The sequence below is a fragment of the Manis javanica genome, chromosome 3, assembly GCF_040802235.1.
Source record: "Manis javanica isolate MJ-LG chromosome 3, MJ_LKY, whole genome shotgun sequence".
Taxonomy (NCBI): Eukaryota; Metazoa; Chordata; class Mammalia; order Pholidota; family Manidae; genus Manis; species Manis javanica.
This window is the reverse complement of record NC_133158.1, coordinates 61,545,251-61,562,785: the sequence shown is the minus strand read 5'-3', so window position 1 is coordinate 61,562,785 and position 17,535 is coordinate 61,545,251. Positions and strand designations below refer to the sequence as shown.

At 40.6% G+C, this 17,535-nt stretch overlaps 1 protein-coding gene and 1 long non-coding RNA gene across 5 annotated transcripts; one reads left to right on the top strand and one right to left on the bottom strand.

The window, feature by feature from the left end:
- Window positions 1–661: 661 nt before the first annotated feature.
- Window positions 662–17,305, bottom strand: CD80 (CD80 molecule). Of its 4 annotated transcripts, XM_017652358.3 has the most exons (7): window positions 16,986–17,303; window positions 15,644–15,751; window positions 12,460–12,777; window positions 7,976–8,257; window positions 3,918–4,013; window positions 2,606–2,718; window positions 662–816 (listed from the first exon to the last, which is right to left on the bottom strand). In XM_017652358.3, exons 2-6 carry the CDS (start codon window positions 15,741–15,743, stop codon window positions 2,621–2,623), a joined length of 894 nt encoding a protein of 297 aa, XP_017507847.1. In that variant the 5' UTR covers window positions 15,744–15,751; window positions 16,986–17,303; the 3' UTR covers window positions 662–816; window positions 2,606–2,620. The 4 variants fall into 4 exon arrangements, with proteins under 4 accessions (XP_017507847.1, XP_073087696.1, XP_036869139.1 ...); XM_073231595.1 differs by lacking the exons at window positions 2,606–2,718; window positions 3,918–4,013 and having other exon boundaries at window positions 686–816; XM_037013244.2 differs by lacking the exon at window positions 662–816 and having other exon boundaries at window positions 2,610–4,013; window positions 16,986–17,305.
- Window positions 675–15,769, top strand: LOC118971502 (uncharacterized). The gene is made up of 3 exons (XR_005059935.2): window positions 675–809; window positions 7,421–7,471; window positions 15,636–15,769. It is a non-coding gene; the product is annotated as an uncharacterized lncRNA (long non-coding RNA).
- Window positions 17,306–17,535: the final 230 nt, after the last annotated feature.

Genomic DNA, 17,535 nt, shown 5'->3' with positions numbered 1-17,535 from the left:
ATAAATATGTTGCAGAAGAGGTTAAACTAGCATAAAGCTATCTAAGGAGATTATCAGTCCAATATGAACCATTACAATGTGACTCTTTAAACCAAAGTATCCCTTCCCAACATGGCTATTGCTTTGAGGTATGTAAGTTGTTCATCTTACATGTCAGAGGAAATTTGTTTTGTTAAGATCAATTTTCTCCTAAATTTGATGGAAAAGTGGGAGAGCAACAGAGGAAAACATGATAAAAGATAAAGTACTGGCTAAACACCAATATTTACATTATCCTCATATAGGTATCCATACCAACTTGCTTCCCACATGTTAACGTTAGACTGCTTTCTACAACAACATAAATACTCTTGCATTGCCTCAGATCAAGTCTCTGAAGTTGATCTAATGGTGGAGAAACTGATCCCAGAAGCACTTTGACTGACGTGTATATGTATATGTATATATGCATACCAGTTAATAGCACAGAGCTGGGCTGGTGAAGGAAAAGAGCACCAGAGACAAGGCAATCTGGGTTCTGGCTCTGGCCTTTATCACTCAGCTCACTCCCTGGACATTGGCTAACTTGCTGTTAATGAGACAAGTATTGTCCAATGTCTCCTCCAGGCCTGAAGAATTACGTGTTTCTAAATTACTTGATCAAGGTCACCAGAGCTACTTCCATCCACCATGTCGCTCTAGTCACTGTAAAGCCGCTGAAATGAAGAGGCTCCTGGAGAACAGAGGCTCCTGGAGAACAGACACATGAAAGAACGTGGGCTCATCCCGTCCATCTGAGGATGTTCCAAGAAGAGGACTCTCAGGTGGAGGTGGGACCTGAGGAAACAAGAAGTAAATGAGCACTTCACACCCTGACTTCCCAAAGCAGGAAAGCATTTCTAAATTTTATGTTTTTTATCACAAAGGTGTCCCCAACTTGAGGTAACATTGTATTATTAATCTTGGTGGCTAAAGAATATAAAGTGAAGTCTAAATTATGAGAGAGTTTAGGACAAGTCTGACAGTTTTCACTACATGAAATACCAGGCAAATATTAAATCCCAGCTATTATCAAATAGCCAAATGTTATTAATCAAGGCATTCTCCTGTGGGGCAAACACAAAGATGTATCAGGCATGTTGCTTTTCCCAATAAGCCTACAATTTGGCAAAGAATATAAAACATGGCACATGAAAATAGACCTGGGATGGAATGTGATTGATGTGCCAGAGAAAGAACTGCTGCAGTGGTTCAGAGGCAGAACTGCTCGAACTGGACAAGATGTCCACATGTAGAAGACTGGCTATATTATGAGGTATCAGCCAACTGGGCAGAAGTCTTTTAAGATAGAAGGCAAGTCAAGGATATTCTAGGTAATAATATGACTGAGGGGAACATCCTGAGGAGGGAGCAAAAAGTTGAAATGGAAGGAAAACAGGATAGAAAATGGAGAGACTGCTGTGGGAAGATACAGATAGGCTGCTACAGTATCTAACAGGGATCTTTCAGAGCTCCATGTCCAGTTTGAGCCCTGGTTTTGTTCCACATCTGCCTGGCTTTAGGCAAATCACTCAACCTACAGGAGCCTCAGGTGGTTCTCTCCCACGAAATGGAAATAGAAAGATCTTACTCATAGAGATTTTAAAAAGACTAAGATGAGATAATGCTTTTGCAAAACATACCTGTTATGTAAGTCTCATTGTATTTTTAAGATAACTCTTTAGACTCTCGTTTGATATTCTTCAGTGTTATCCTAACCTTCATAAGTCAATACTAAACTATTTACAGAAGCTATAAACCATCCTGGACCTGATGTCAGTCTTTTAGATAATAACATTCCAATGTTTCTCTTGGGGACTTCAAGATAACACAAAATATATGTGTTCTCAGTGTGAGTCACAAAAGCTGATGCAATGTTAGGATTAACAGAAAGAACTTCCCACATCCTAGAAAGTAATTATCCCATCGTATGTAGAATCAGACCAAGTCAGAAATCTCAGACTCTGTTTGACATCTAGTGTGTTCCCACGAAGCTTTTGGAAACTGCCATGTGAGGAGCAGTGGAAAGAACTGAGAATGTGTAGACTGACTGTGAAAAGTTAAAAGCTTTGAAACTTTTCCTGTAGGCACTGGGATCTCTTCTGAGTTTCTGGGAAAATGACACAGAAAAATAGTGCTTTATGAAATTTGTCTCTGTGATTGTGTTGGTAGGGTGACTGTGTATAAGAGGCAGAGACCAATGAGGATGTGACTGAGTTAGTATAAAAGACTCGTAAGTAACCCTAATCTGTGTCCATCAGGGAAAATAAGGAGTTAGGCTAAGAATATTATTTCAAGATGAAATTACAGCATGTGTAGATAATGAAAGACACTGGTTTGACTGACAAGAGGGGAACATTTCAGGGTGGCAGAATGGCACGGCAAAGGAAGAGATTACAATAGCAAATCGTAGGGGAATGGAGAGAGATGCTAACATCTGTTCAGAGTAATCTGAACAACATTTTTGAGAAGGTTGGATAGTAGGTAAAAGATCTTAAATTTGGCGTTTAGAGGAGGAAAGCACTGCCTCGTGATCCACATGACCTCCTATACTCCTCATTGGTAGAGAAGAGCAAAAGAAAGTTACCTCCAGATGATCTGTTCAGCCTGCGTTTTCTGCAGAGGCTGTGCAGATAGGGGAGATCCTTTCCAGTTCCATGCTCTTCCCATCCCTCCTCCTACTCCATCTTGCCACAGGTCCTTGAGGACAAGCACAAACAAAAATTTAGAAAGGTGAGTTTCCCTTAGATTGTGTCCATTTATTTCAATCAGTCTTCAGACTGTAAGCTTAGCACTACAGCAGTGGTTCTCAACCTGGAGTGATTTCTGACCTCCCCCCACCCACCCCACCTGAACCGCAGGGAACATGTGAAATGTGTGGAGACATTTTTGGTTGTCCCAGCTGAGGCAAGAGATGCTACTGCATATAAGTGAGTAGAAACTAGGGCTGCTGCTAACCATCTTAATGCAAAAAATAGCCCCCTAAAAGAATTGTCTGGCCCTAAATGTTAGTAATACTAAGGATGACAAACTCTGAACTGCAGGGGTAAGGCTGGGCAGTCTATCCTACCAATGGGGTGAATTGTTCATAGCCAAGAGTCTAGTGACTTCTCTGAGCTTTGACCTTTTTAATGCTGAAGGTTGGGAAAATCAGTACATGTTGGTCTTCCAATTTTTTTTTTTTTTGCTCAGTGTAGATGATTTTCTACCCAAGAAAGGTTGATGTTCCTTCATGGTAACTATGGCCTTAGCTCTGGCCTAGCCCTTCCTCTTCAGTTCATTACAGAAATTGAGGGTACCATATCTTTCAGGCCAAAAACTTACACTCAGAGAAGAATATCCTAGGTATCTCTTCTTTCCTCAACCACCCCTGATCTTTCAACCAAAAATGTATTCTGAAGAATTAAGAATTGGTAAAATCACCGGTGGCTGTATATTTTCCCAACTTCACTGGTGCCTCTTATCCTCCAAAAAAAAAAAATGATGCTTGCCCCCTAAGTCTTGTCATTCTTACTTTCCTCCAGTTCCAAATCAGATTAGAATATCACCTTGTATCAGAAATGTTTTTAAACTAGTTAGCAAGCCTCAGTGTCTCCAAGAAAATATTGTAAAGTTGGGAAATAAGAGGACTAAACTAGAATGTATCTTGAGGGTGCTGATTTCTCATCTTTGTAAGTCCAGTGCCCATTAGAGTGCTTGGCAGACAGTAGCGAAATGTCTATCCAGTGAATGAGCAGAACCTCCAAGGCAAGTAAAGGAGACACTAAAGTTCCCATAGACTTTGCAAAAATGAGAAAAGATAGGAGAGTTGCTAAAATCGTGGAGAGCTGCTGAATCATATTGACAGAGTTTGGGCTTCCAGGAACTGAGGTCAGAATGATAGTACAAATAGTACTTACTGTGGGCTAAACAGCTTCCGATCACAAAAACCCCACTTAATAAGATTAGGAGAATGGCCCAGAGTGGGAACTGAGCTTCAGAAGAGTGTGCCTCAGCTGTGGAGGGAAAGAATAGTGTCAGCTCCAATGTGTTTCTATTCTGTGCCTCTTACATTGCCACAACTGTAGAAAGTATTTTTCCCTTCTTTGCCTGGTCAGCTCTCCAATTAGCTGCTAGCATTTTTCTTGTATAACTCTTTGATCAGACACATTCTTGTGGCCAACTAATATACAGATGTCAGATATTGAATGTGTAAAAGAAATGTTGAACTTTGGCATTTACTGAGTTGAACTGGCGTAAAAATTATTCTAAGGAGATACCTTAAAAGCCATCTTATCTCATTTTTATAGCTGCTATTACTATGTATTACTATTAATAATTAGTGATGTCATGTTTTAGATATACCTTGTTTTTTCTTCTCTAGCTCTGTCATGCCTTCCCCCTTTCTTAGCATGTTTTCTAAGCGCATGTGCGTGCACACACACACACACACGTGTGCACACACACACACAGAGTAGCTGCCTAAAGCTACACAAGCCACTGTGCATTCATTTTCAGATACATATTTTTCACCATCCAGCCTAGAACTTCTGGAAGGATAGAAGAGGCCCAGGAAAGAACTAAGAATGGATGTGGGTTGGCATTAGGTGGGGGAATCCTGGAGGAGAACTCTGCAAGCTGGCTATCAGCTGAAGAACACAGGAACAGAGAGAATGCAGGGGATGTGAGGAAGGATGTGGGTAAAGAGTAGAAAGATGTACATAATACTGCTGTTTCTCCTGATCAGGCAGAGCAGCTACACCATTTATTCCTCAATCCCTTTGAGGAAGAGTTAGCAACAGTGTCTGGAGAAAGGGCAGGGACACAAATTAAAAGGAATATTAGTTTATCCTCTTCTGATTTCTCTTGAATGTCTTACAAATAGATATTGAACATTTACTAACTTAATGTTTTTTATTTTCCTGATTACCAAGCCTTGTGGATAAATTTTTCTCTTTAGCTTATTGGACTTCCCATCAGCATTTGGCCCAGTTGAGACCTTCTTCTCCTTGGACTTCAGTGACACCACATTCTTTTGTTTCTACTTGCTGTGATTTAGTTTTCTTTGTAGGTTCTTTCTCTTCTTCTTGTTCTTTAAATGTCATTGTTCCCCCTAGTTCTGTCTGTAACCCCATTCTCCTCTCATTAGCCCCAGGCCTCCTGGGTGATCTTGTCCACACCTAAGGTTTGAATATCATCTAATTTCTAAAATCTGTGTATCACATTTCTGAGCTCCAGATTTCCATTTCCAGCTGCCGACTAGATGGTTGAATGCCAGCATCACCACCTGATTAAAAGTGAATTCACTATATTTTTTCCAAAGCATATCTACCACTTATATGCTCCCCTTTCAGTAAGCAGCAAGACCATTGGTTACTCAAATAAGAGTGAAGGCTGGCCTTTGTGAAGACCCACAGCCCCGTGAAGGCTCACTGTCCTATAGGCTCCTACTGACTTTCTATTCTGTATTCAGAATTTCTCTGCAATTGATTCCTCTTCCCCAAATCTCTTGGGGGCAACTGCCATAGCTCAGGTGTTTCTTGTCTCCCACCTAGCAGCCTCCATACTAGTCTCTTTGCCTCTGGTTTCCTAGGCTCTAGAAATTCCCACACATTCTGCCACTGCAATAAAGCCACCCAAAATAACAAAGAAGCTCTCGCTGTCCTCTTGGGAGGCTAGGAGTTCCACAGGACTCACTCCTGGCTTCCTCTCAGAGGCCAGCCCCTCCCACCCACTAGCTTCAGTCCACCTAGCAAGGGAATGTATGTTTGAAGGAAAGAAGTAACAGCAAAACAGCTCTGTCGTGCTGCCTGTTAGGAACCTGGTAATGTACCACAGAGCAGACCCAGAACCCAGAGTGCACAGTTAGGTGAAGACATTGGCACATACGGCTTATTAGACACCGTGGGTGGGATTCCCTGATTAACCTCCTTCCACACTCACATACATCAGGGTTCACATATTTGGCCCCACACTAAAAGAATCACTGACCCAATTTGGGGTTTTTTAAGGACCAGATATGTATATAATAAAGCTGTACTCCCATTGATTTGTAACATTTCTATGAACTATACACCTAAGTTATGTTTGTTTATGCAGTCAGCCCTTGGCCACCCACAAACGCATCATTTGCTTTTGACTCTAAATAATGCCTGCAGTTTATGTAATGAGATTTGAAGTATTGGTATGCTTAAGCTCTCTGACCATAAAGACAACACTAGTACCTCACAAAGTGCTTGTTATGTGAAAAATACTTAAGATTGAATGAATGTAGGAACAAATAAAGCCATACATTTAATCATATCTCTATTAATCATTGTGAGTACAAGGCAAATAGGGCAAAGAGTTAGAATTTTGAATTAGACTGAAAAGGGATACTGCTCATCCTTAGCATGAAGGAAGAATTGAGAGAAGGCATATTAAGGAAAGGATGATAAAGCTGGGCGGTTTCAGTGATCTTGGAATAATAGCTCCATCCTTCACTTACAGGGCTACATTGTATTTCCCGCAAGTTAGCAAATTACAGTGCACAGGCCAAACTTGGCCTACCACCTATTTTTTCAAATAAAGCTATTTTGGAACACAGCTACGTCCTTCATTTGTCTTGTCTGTGGCTGCTTTCAGGCACTAACAGCCAAAATGAGTTGTTGAAAGAGACCATATGACCTATAAAGACCAACATATTTACTCTCTGGCTCTTTCCTGAAAATTTTTGCTAACCCCTTTCCTAGAATACCATACATGCCCATATTCCAAATATAAATAATATCCAAAATCAAATATGATTGAAGCTGCTTACTGATTTGTGTACTACTCCCCACCTTAATCATGGTAATCAAAATTGGTTAAATAATGACATATCAGTGAAGTGAAACATAATGCCAAATTAATAAACTATCATTACCATATGAATCAAACCTCATCCTTACACTATTTTTTTAGAATACATTAAAGATGATTGAGAGTGATGAGTTTGGACTATCAATAAAATCATGTCCAAATTTATATTTGAACTAATTTTCCCAGGAAACTATCTTATTTCCTGGTGCAGAAAATATTGAAGGAATCACCTCAAAACAGAAAGATCTAGAGTAAATGATTCCCTAGAATGAACCACTACATCATCTAAAATATTTCCTCTACTACACAACAAAAAGAAGACATAAGACATGTTATACATTATATATTACCTATGTACCACTATGTATCAAACTCAGTGTAGTGTTTGTTTATATGCAGCCATGAAATATATTGTTAGGACTGGGGCTGGGGGCTGGGGGTCATGGAGGAACCTGGTGGTCCCCATATAATCAGCCATGCAAGTTAGACACATTTCAAGTATGAGTTCTTCTATAATAACCCAGTGTGGGTTTAACATGCATAAATGTATGTAAGCTCAACTTTTTCCATCTTATATTTTCAGATGATTTCACCTCTTGGGGAAAGAAAATTCTGGAAGTTTACTACCTATAAGGTAAAGTATTTGGTCAAAAATGACTTTTTTCAGGCATTGTTCTCAAGTGGTTTGTCATTTACCTTCTTCACCAGACTTTGTTCTGAATGAACCAATAGTTCTTGAAAGGATCATTCACCCACAAAAGACAAGGATCTGACACCATGGGACAGTGGGGGAGGGAGTGCCCCAAAAGAAAGCACCAGAGCCCCGAGGGCAGTTCCCAAAAGGACACATTTTATTGCTTTCAATAACAACAATGTCCCAATAACTTCCTAAGATGACTACTTGATGAAGAATACTTCTTTGGATGTCTAAATCTTATCTATTTAAAAAAAAAATGAGTCTAGTAACCTTACAGCTACCTCTTGTACAGTGATCTAAATAAGTCACAATAACACTTCAGCATTTTATTTGTGTGTCTAAAAATCCTACAAAAAATACTACCCAAATTGATACACACAGCTGTAAAATGTATCTGGCTGAGTTATTTTCTTTTTGGGTTCTACACAGTAGATCACTTACATTTTTTCCAGTTGAAAGTCTGTGACACCATTAGGTCTCCATACTTGACAAGACAAATGAAGCTGTGGTTGGTTGTCACGTTGAAATCCAGTTCACTGCTAATAGTATAAAGCTTAGTTTCAGGATCTTGAGAAACTGTCGTGTTGATGGCATTTACTTCTTCTCCATTTTCCAACCAGGAAAGGTGAGGCTCTGGAAAACCTCCAGAGGTTGCGCAAATTATCCTTTTGATTGTAGGAGATGGATTTCCAAGGTCAGTTATACTAGGGATAGGGAAGTCAGCTGAGGAAAGAACAAGAATGGAAGTACATATTTTTACTGAAAGTTACATATTTGTGAGGGGGTTATATTTTTAATAAATTATCTAGCTTTAGTAATGAGGATGAGATAATTTGCAACTTCCTATAGGTCAGTAGTAGTTACATATAATCCAAAGACTTACTTTGGTTTGAATTGTTTTTTTTGGTCCATTTATCACTTTTGAAGGGCGTAGAGAAAAGGAGAAGAAGTAAGGTCATGTGAATGGATGTTGACATAGTATTTGCATTTGTAAGAACTGAAGAGAAAAATAATAGGCAGCATTCATGGAGCTCATTGTAAAGTCTGGACATTACTTCATTTCATCCTTCCAACAACCCTAGAAAGTGGGTTGTAGATCAAAAAAGGTCAAATACCAGTAATTTCATATGATTTAATATGATATGCTCAGTAATTCTGTATGATTTCATATTTACAAATAATCAGATTGGGGTCTAGAGAAATCACAACTCATAAGAGGCAGAATTGGGGTCTGAATTCAAGCTTCTCTGATACTAGGGTCTTCCCTTTTCTTGTCTTCTATTGTTTTCTTTTCTTTTACTTTAATTTCTTCCTTTTCCTCCTAATATTTGAAGTATATTAAAATGAATCTCTTTTATTTATCTATTAATTAACACTACAATAAACATCTGTGAACCCTTCATCTAACTTGAGAGCTGGAACTTTGACAGTAACTTAGTAAATCTACTTGTATGGGCTTGCCTTTACTGTCTCCCTACTTCCCACACCTGGGGTAACCACTACTTTAAATTTTGCTTAGCATTTCCTTACTTTTTCAAAAGTAGTCTTTAACCAGATAAATCTCTGTCCAAATTATACAATATTGAGCCTGTAATCTCAACTACCATATTCTATTGATTCCCTTGCTATTCTGAAATGTCTTACAAGGACAGAGACCTTCCTATTATATTCCTCCAAGATACTTGAGGCACTCTTTCATTTGTATATTTAGCCCCAATAAGATACTAAAGCACATATGAAGCAAATCATAGTGAAATGACTGCAGAGAACACAAGAGAAAATTCCCCTTGCCTCTTTATCACTTATTCTTAGGCTTAAAGAATTTATACTTCTCAGCATGCATGTGGGGAGCCAATCCCCCATACTTCATCCTATATAGTTAGATTTCTGTTCAGAATTCAGAGTCCCAAAGAGAGATGTACTATGGTATAGTGGTCATCAAGAACAGGTTTTAAAAACAGTTTTGTCTTTCAACCCTGGGCCAATTACTTAAATCACTTTTAGTCTTAGTTTTCTCATCTGTAAGATGGGTATGATAATACCTGCCTCTCAGGGTTGTAAGAGTTAAATGATACATTTATATAAATCATGTAGCAAAGATCCTGACATTCAGGAATTTAGTTAATAGTCAATTTATGTGGGTTTTAAATTTAAAATCTTCTCTGAGATGAGTTTCCTCATTTAAATCAACTTGCCAAATGAGAGCTTACAGAACTGTCCAGTGGCACAGTGAAAAATAAGGGAAAGGGGAAGTTATCATAAATAATTATAATTGCCAAGAAAAGGAAAAACTTGGATTTGGTTGGACGTGAAGTTGCCTTTCTTTTTCAAAATAACCCTGTTCTGGAATTAATTGGGATTTTCCTGAGCCATTTTCAGTTGACATTATTATTTCCTATTCCTTTAATTCATCCTATAAGATCAAATCATTCCACTGGTAGCTGATATCAAGAATATTCCCTTTGTTTCCTATAACATCAATATGTCATGTGTTGTAAACTAGAATAATAGGTCCAAGTAACTCATATCCTAAATTATGATTCATGTCCATTTCTGCACTCTGCTTTACTGAGAAATATTTAACAACAAGAATGCTATTAATACCTGGCAACTGTATTGAAAATGATCTTTTCAGGGTCTGGCTGGACTTGGAAGAGCCTCAGCTCCATCTCTTTTCCCTACTATAAGGTGACCTATTTAGAGTACCAGCTCCTAAGGCCATTCAAAACTATGGGGAAAATGGAAGTTCCTATGGCCAGAATCCTCACCTGACCCTAAACTACTTGATGATGTCATTGGCCTACTGCTAGGCTACTGCTGCCACACCATATAGGCAATGAGCTATTATTGACTGAGTCATTATGTAATGAGGTCTGCCCCATTCTCTGGGTGGGGGCAGAGACGGAGGTGGATTACAGACCTGCAGACTGCTAGATGCAGATGTGATTCTAGTGCTCAACCTGCTGCTGGGAGAATAAAGCTGGATATAAACACTTTACCCCAAAAACATTCTATTGTCATTTCTCGGTCTCACTGAATCCATAGTGAACTTGCCCAGGGCTGAAACCCTGAAGCAGGACAAAGGCTGTGAACCATCAAAGAATTACTCCTTTGTATCTCATTTTAATCAATTAACCCCAGTTTTATAGTTATTTTTTCAAATGTGCTATGCTGATTTTATATCATTTTGCCATCTAGCCAAACCAGTTTGTTCTGATTAGCCTGAGACCTTCTAGTTTTAGGACTGAAAACCTTGTGTCTGAAGACCTTCAGTCCCAGGTAAAATGGGAAAGTTGGTCACCCTATCCAAGTAAGAGATTGTTCAATTTCTTCTCACACTGTGGTCCTCCAGAGCAGCACAGGAATCACCTGAGAGTTTGTTAGCAGTGCAGAATCAGAGATCCACCCAGGACCTACTGAATTTGAGTCTGCATTTTAACAAGTCCCCAAGTGATCTGTAGACCCCTTAGCATGTAAGAAGCACTTCTGTAACTGACTCAATTGGAAAATCAGACTTGATTGTTTCTGGGTCAAATTGAGCCAGTGAAGTTTCTCCTTTTTTTTCCTGTACCTGATTTTGAGGCCCCCAGCACTCTCACGCTGCCCTTTTAGCTGGCTTCCTATGTGATCTGCTAGTAGGGGCTGCCCTCCCTGGGACTCTGCCTCTTTTCCCCTGAGGAACTTCTTCTTTACCTATCAAAATATGCATGTCCTGAATCTAATTATCTTTGGGTCCTTGATTAGAGAACCATGTATCTAATGTGAATTAGCTAATACAGCTTAATATGCTGGTGTTGCAACCTCACTCAAGTAACACATTTTCATTATTAACAGGTATTTTGTAGGGGAGGAAATGCTGAAAATAGCAGGAGCAACAAAAAATGGTGGGAATTCCAGGAATCAATGCAGGTCGGAATTTTCAGGGAGGTGAGCTTCTTAGAACCCCTCAGATCACACCACCATATATAATTATTTGCTCTCTCCATGAGCAAGAAATTCACAGGGTAAGCTTTAAGACAATTCCATGTAACTGGCTTACCTCCTAAGCTTTAAGTGTGATTTGGATGCTACAGCTAAAGATCCAACAGAGCTAAAGATGAAAACAGAGAACAGTGAAGATTCCATTGAGAATCCACTTATGTTGCCTATTATGAAAGTTAATCATTATCTTTTATGAAGTAACAGATTTGGTTTCCACTAAAGGCTCAAGTGCCCAGGAAGAAGAAGAAGTGTGGTTGAATTTCAGGTATGAAGGAATGGCCCTGGGCTGTAATTTCCCAACAAGGGCTCAGGCTATTTCAGAATTCTCCAATACTATCACCTGTTATTAAGGCAAGGCTCCTTCCTACCCAGGATAAGAAGTGCTTGCCCTCCACAGTATATGCATAAATAGGGCTCTAATTTCTGAACTAATTTTCTTTCCTGTGGCAGGCATAAATTATGCATCCATTTCTATAATGTCTAACTTTGATGGTATAATAGATATAATAGTACAATAGCCATACTCATAGCCATTCAAATACTATTTGAAAAATATTTGTGCCTGAATTGCTCTTAAATATTTCAAAATAGTTTCACAAGAACATATTAATAGATCAAGTACTGTGAATAGTACAGCTACATCAAGTCAAATGTGTCCCCTTATGAATCAAAAGGCACTTCAGGTCATTATAGTGCCAGATACATGATATGTGATTGTTATGAACTTGGATTGTTGAAGTGCAAGAAATGCACACCAATAGGTATTTCCAGGCAGCTTAAGAAATCAATTAGGGTTTATTGTAAAACTAGAGACTCATTTAACCCTAGAAAACGAAGTGAGATACTTCCCTCTTTGGTAAAATTTCTACCTAAATCAACAGGAGTATGTCTTTCAGGGCCTCAAGAGTCTGCTTGCTTATTGTAAATCAGAAAACCTCACTGACCTCTGATGAATAACATCACTGAAGTTAGGTGTTCCACTTTGTAAGACCCTTTTTCAGTCTTCTGGATGACACAGGTGTATGTGCCATTGTCCGACAGGCGCAGAGCCAGGATCATAATGGACACGTTATTAGGGATGTCATGTAAGGTGCGGTTCTCGTACTCCGGCCACACTGTTACTTTTCCAGACATGACAGCCAGCACCATTTCATTATCCTTTTGCCAGTAGATGCGAACTGTTGTCAGTTCATCAGTAGAAATGTTGTAATCACAGGATAGTACTACCTTTTCTTTCACTGTCTTGGTCACCTGGATGGTGCCTAAGGATAAGCAACAGAAAAGATTATAGTTATTGAATATAGATTCTGGACAAGCAGAAATTCAGAGTAGGCAGTAGCAGAATTCAGGGTGTTGTATCTAGTGGTAAACAGGGTCAAAGAATTCGGTTTGATTTTTATTTATTTATTTATTTATTTATTTATTTATTAGTTCCTGGTACTTTCTTTTTACCTTTTGTGTGTGTGTGTGTGTGTGTGTGTTTGTGAGAGAGAGACTAAAAAATTTAGCATCTTAACCATTTTTAAGTGTATGGTTCATTAGTGTTAAGAATATTCACGTTCTTGTAAAACAGATCTCCAGAACTTTTTAATCTTGTAAATCTGGAACTCTGCATGCACTAAACAACTCCTCTTTCTCCCTCTCTCCAGCCCCTTGTAACTATCACTGAATGCTCTGTTTCTATGAACTTGATTATTTTAGATACTGCATGTATGTGGAATCATACAGTATTTGCCTTTTTGTGAATGGCTTCATTTCACTTAGCTTAATGTCTTCAAGGTTCATCCATGTTTTAACATGTGCCAGAATCTCCTTCCTTTTTAGGAAATGACCATGATAATAATGATAATGAATAATATTCCATTGTATGTATATGGTACATTTTCTTTTCCATTTATCTGCCCATGGACAGTGAGGTATAGAAGGTCCACTGGTCTCATAAAAAGAAGGATTTTAGGAGACCTAGCACATGAGTGTCAACTACAGGTAGACAATGTACTCAGTCTCAGTCTCATGGACGTCATAATTAAGGAATGCGAGATCCTGAAGGGACTTCCATGATCATTCATTAAGATGATCTTATTCACAGATGAGGGAAGTAAGCCCAGGAAAGGAAACCGCCCTGGCTTTACACTTCAGGCTTTTCGGGCCACTCCTTTTTTACTGGTTTCCCCACTTTTAGGCCCAAGTTCCAGGGGTAAGTAAGCCAACACTGCCTGTACCCCAACCAGGCCCCACCACTAAGCTCCTTTGCTTTGAGAAAGAGTCCTCCTTCCAGGCCTGAACCAACCTCATGACTTCAGGTTGAAATGCCTCTCCTGGTCCCCACCAGACGAGGCCTAAGTTATACCTCTGGACTCTTATATTTCTGCTCTCTTTAGCTACCCTAATGTATCTATATCCTGTCTTTACCTCTCTTAGCTACCTGCAATCTGCACAGCAGTTCTCCTACGATCTAGTTCTGGTAAGAGGCCCCATTTAAAACATTCTGCCTATTTTCCCATCAGTACATCCCAGAAATACCAACATTTCAGCATCCAAACTCCATCTCTTTTTAGCTGCCAAGCCCTCATCAGTAGCACCAAAATCCCTTGCCAGGCGATACTTTCTGTTTTTTTGGCTCAGAAGGCATAGTTACCCTTCCTATGCTGTGCTTGACCTAAAAGCAGAGTTGCTCTCAGGCCCAGGTTCTTTCACATGTGCCTGATGCTGTTGTGCTGTGCCTTCCCCACTCTGTATCCCTTGAAGCCACACAGAGCCACCGGGAGGCCCATGTCTAGGGAGCTCACTTCCAAGCTCCGTCTCTTCTTGGTTGGCAGGACCGTGGAGCACTAGGACCTGTCCATCTCATCAGACTGGATGCGGTCCCACCACAGTGTTTAGAAAGAAAGATTGGGGTGGTGGGTATCACAGCAGTGTGAGCTAACTCAGGATGATCTAAGGCACCGCTTTGGGCAATTGTGCTGAACACTGCCAGTCCCAGCTTTATAGAATATAACTGAAAAGTAGGGCAGGGGGAGGTATACTTGAGGGGAGCATATAATAACTAACTAACCTGAACTCTCTTTTAAAAGAGATACACTGAAACCGAAATGATATATAGAAGGAGCATAGACTGTGGATCGCTATTGACTTGAGTTCTAGTCCCAGCTCAGCCATTTGCTGATTAATGTTTCCTCATCTGTAAATAGGGAATGATACGTACCTCTCAGGATCATTGTAAAATTAAATTCAATTAAATGACATAATATCCCGAGTACACAGCAGGTCTTCTGTAAGTTTCCTTTCCTCTCTCCTCTTGCTCTTGCACCCAGCTCCTCCCTCTGGCCTCTTTCATCTCACTCAGGGGCTGTGCCGGACACACAGGCCCCTGGTCTTTCTGTGGACCAGACAGACACCATGACAGAAAGCAGCTTACTCATCTGGGGTCCTAAATAATAGGGTCTTTCCTTGTTATCTGTTTGTTCTCACCTAAAAAGAATCCCAGGATTTCTGGTTTGACATGTGATGACATTAGCAAAAGAGGAATTGTAAGTGAAAATGAGCTAATTTCAATGACGGTTCTTAAGGAGTTTTTGTCCAGCCATCTGAGGAGAAGCGTGGGTGTCTCTAAAGGTCAGAAACCATCAATGGGCTCCCTTGATGCTCCCAGTGAAGCCTGCTCACCAGACATCATGCTGAAGAAGAACCGGATCAAGAAGAGGAACCAAAAGTCTTCTGGGCACTTTGGAAATTCCTGCTGGGACCTAGTCCCGCCTTTCCTGGTTTTCGGACTCTTACAGTCAGGACCAGGCACTTCTCTCTGTACTTGCTTGTGGGTTAGTTATGCCTTCTCCAACTAACACACTCAAATGTCTTTGAGGGCAGGAATCCTAGGCTCAGGAATCAGGGTTTAAGGCCCAACTGGTGCACAGTAGGTGTTCAGACATAAGAAAGTCCTGGATTCACTTGTTGACGCAACATAGCAACAGTAAGATAAGATCTGGATATATTTTTGAAACAGCAAGGTGCTTTCCTAAATATTTTTCTTAAGCTCAATGATCTCTATCCATTTGCCTCTGACTGATACTTCTGGCATAACTACTAAAGTTTTGGTTTTAATTTTCTTTTTTCCTGAAAGTTGCTTACCTGAACAGAAGCTGAAAAGAGCAGCCAGCACCACGAGGTGAGAAAGCCTGAGATATGGGCACCTGGGTGGCGGTGTTCTCCACTTCAATGCGGGACCCATGGCTGGTGCTGCTCAGATGGAAAACGAAAGCAATTTTGAGCCGAGTGAGACCAGGGTACCTCCCAGCACATACCAGGCTGGGGCAGAAGACAATTCAGTTGCCCCACAGAGAGGCAGTTATTCTCCAGTGATGTTTGCAAAACCTGCTGTGGATGATGGTGTGCCTGGGTCTCCAAACTCCTGAATGTAAAAGACTGTGGATTTAATTTCACAACGTGTAAAGGAAAAAAATAAAAGCCACCCAGGGAGGAAGGTTGGCTCACTGGTGGTTGCAGAAATCTCTGGTTCCCTGCCTCAAATGAGCTGGGTGGCCTGAGCATTCTCTAAGCCAGGGCACAATCTCAGGGAAAAGCAACGGTTTTGTGCACTGTCTTGTGCACCTTCCAAAACCAACCACAGCTCTCCTTGAGCGTCTCTCTCCTTGAGGATGATGCAAAGAACTACACTGGCCCTCAGAATCCATCAGCCAACCCAGGAAGGTTTGGATTCTCTCCAGAGCAGAGTGAGAAACCCAGTATGCCAGCGAGGGCATATTTTGCCCTCAGCACTACTTCAGTTATGAGACTACTTCTTTCTTAATACATTAACATAGAATAACAAGTGTCTTAATTCCTAAATACCTCTACACAAAGAATATGTCTTAAAAGGGTAGAGGACCTCAACGAACAGAAAAATCTGTTAGTAAAAACGAAAAGACATACTGCAAACATTACTAACTTATGTACTTGAATGTGAGCAAACTGATTTTTTTCCCCAGTAAATATATCAAAATTGAGAAATGTAAATGAGTGCTGTGCCTCGGTGTGATCCTCTCAGGTTGCCGCCACAGACATAGGCCAATGCCACTCAGATGTTTGCGAGCCTTCCCTGGGAACCGCCCCAGAACTAGTTTTCCAGCCAAACTGGATTGTTTTATTAGCCACACTCCATTTTAACCAGGATTAGCTTGGATTCAGTTATTCACCAGAACTTTCCTGGTTTGGAAACCTCAGATTCAGGTCAGAAAATGAGTATTTGCTAGTATCTCAGACCCTTGGTCCATCACCCTGATGATGATTCTCCAAGTGTGCTGGGAAGCCTTGGACTCCTCTGAGAATAAGAAAGCCAGAGAAGGCTCCTGTGGAGGTTAAGTGTGCATCTTGGAGGTAGGAATGATGGTGTGTTTGTTTAAAAAGCAGTCAGGTTGTTGCTGACTAGTTCTACCAAGCTATCCCATACTAAGGTAATAGTAAATGTACATACCTGCCGAAGAACAGCTCTTCTTTTTCTCTTTTGTGTTAAAGATCAAAGGATGAGGCCCCACTTCTGAGACGTTTTTTTCCTGAGGTGTTTTCTTGCTGTCTCCAAAATAACAGCAAGTTGCTCTTGTTTTCTTCGGGTGATCTATCACAGAGTTGGCCTTCCCTGTCAATTTGCTTTTACTTGATAGAGGTGATCATCTTCACCCGAAGTATATTTCGGTCAAAGCAGGTGATGGGTAGGGTGTTGGTTACATATGGTTTGAGGAAGCTCTCTACTCTCCCTTTTCTATCAGTCGTCTTCTAGAGGGTGTGGCAAGAGCAAACCACACGGCTCCTCCCGCCTGACCGCTTGCAAGCTGATGCAGGCTGGGGGAAAGAAGACCGCATTGGTCAGCCCACCGCAGGGGGTGGGGCAGCCTGCTGACTTTGCCTGGTGACAATCTGTGAGCTTCACGGGCCCCCGGTTTCTGGCAAGTTGTTTTTAGCACCCAGAGTTAGCCCTCCCTAGTCACAGTCACACCACTGCAGGAGCAGGCCACCCGCTGCACATG

Coding starts and splice junctions, on each gene's coding strand:
- CD80 (XM_037013244.2), bottom strand. CDS start 15,743: ATGGGTCCCGCATTGAAGTGGAGAACACCGCCACCCAGGTGCCCATAT. Junction 12,778..15,643: donor TCTTTTCAGCTTCTGTTCAG/GTAAGCAACTTT, acceptor GCTTATCCTTAG/GCACCATCCAGGTGACCAAG. Junction 4,014..7,975: donor GACTTTCAACTGGAAAAAAT/GTAAGTGATCTA, acceptor TTCCCTCCACAG/CTGAGGCACACTCTTCTGAA.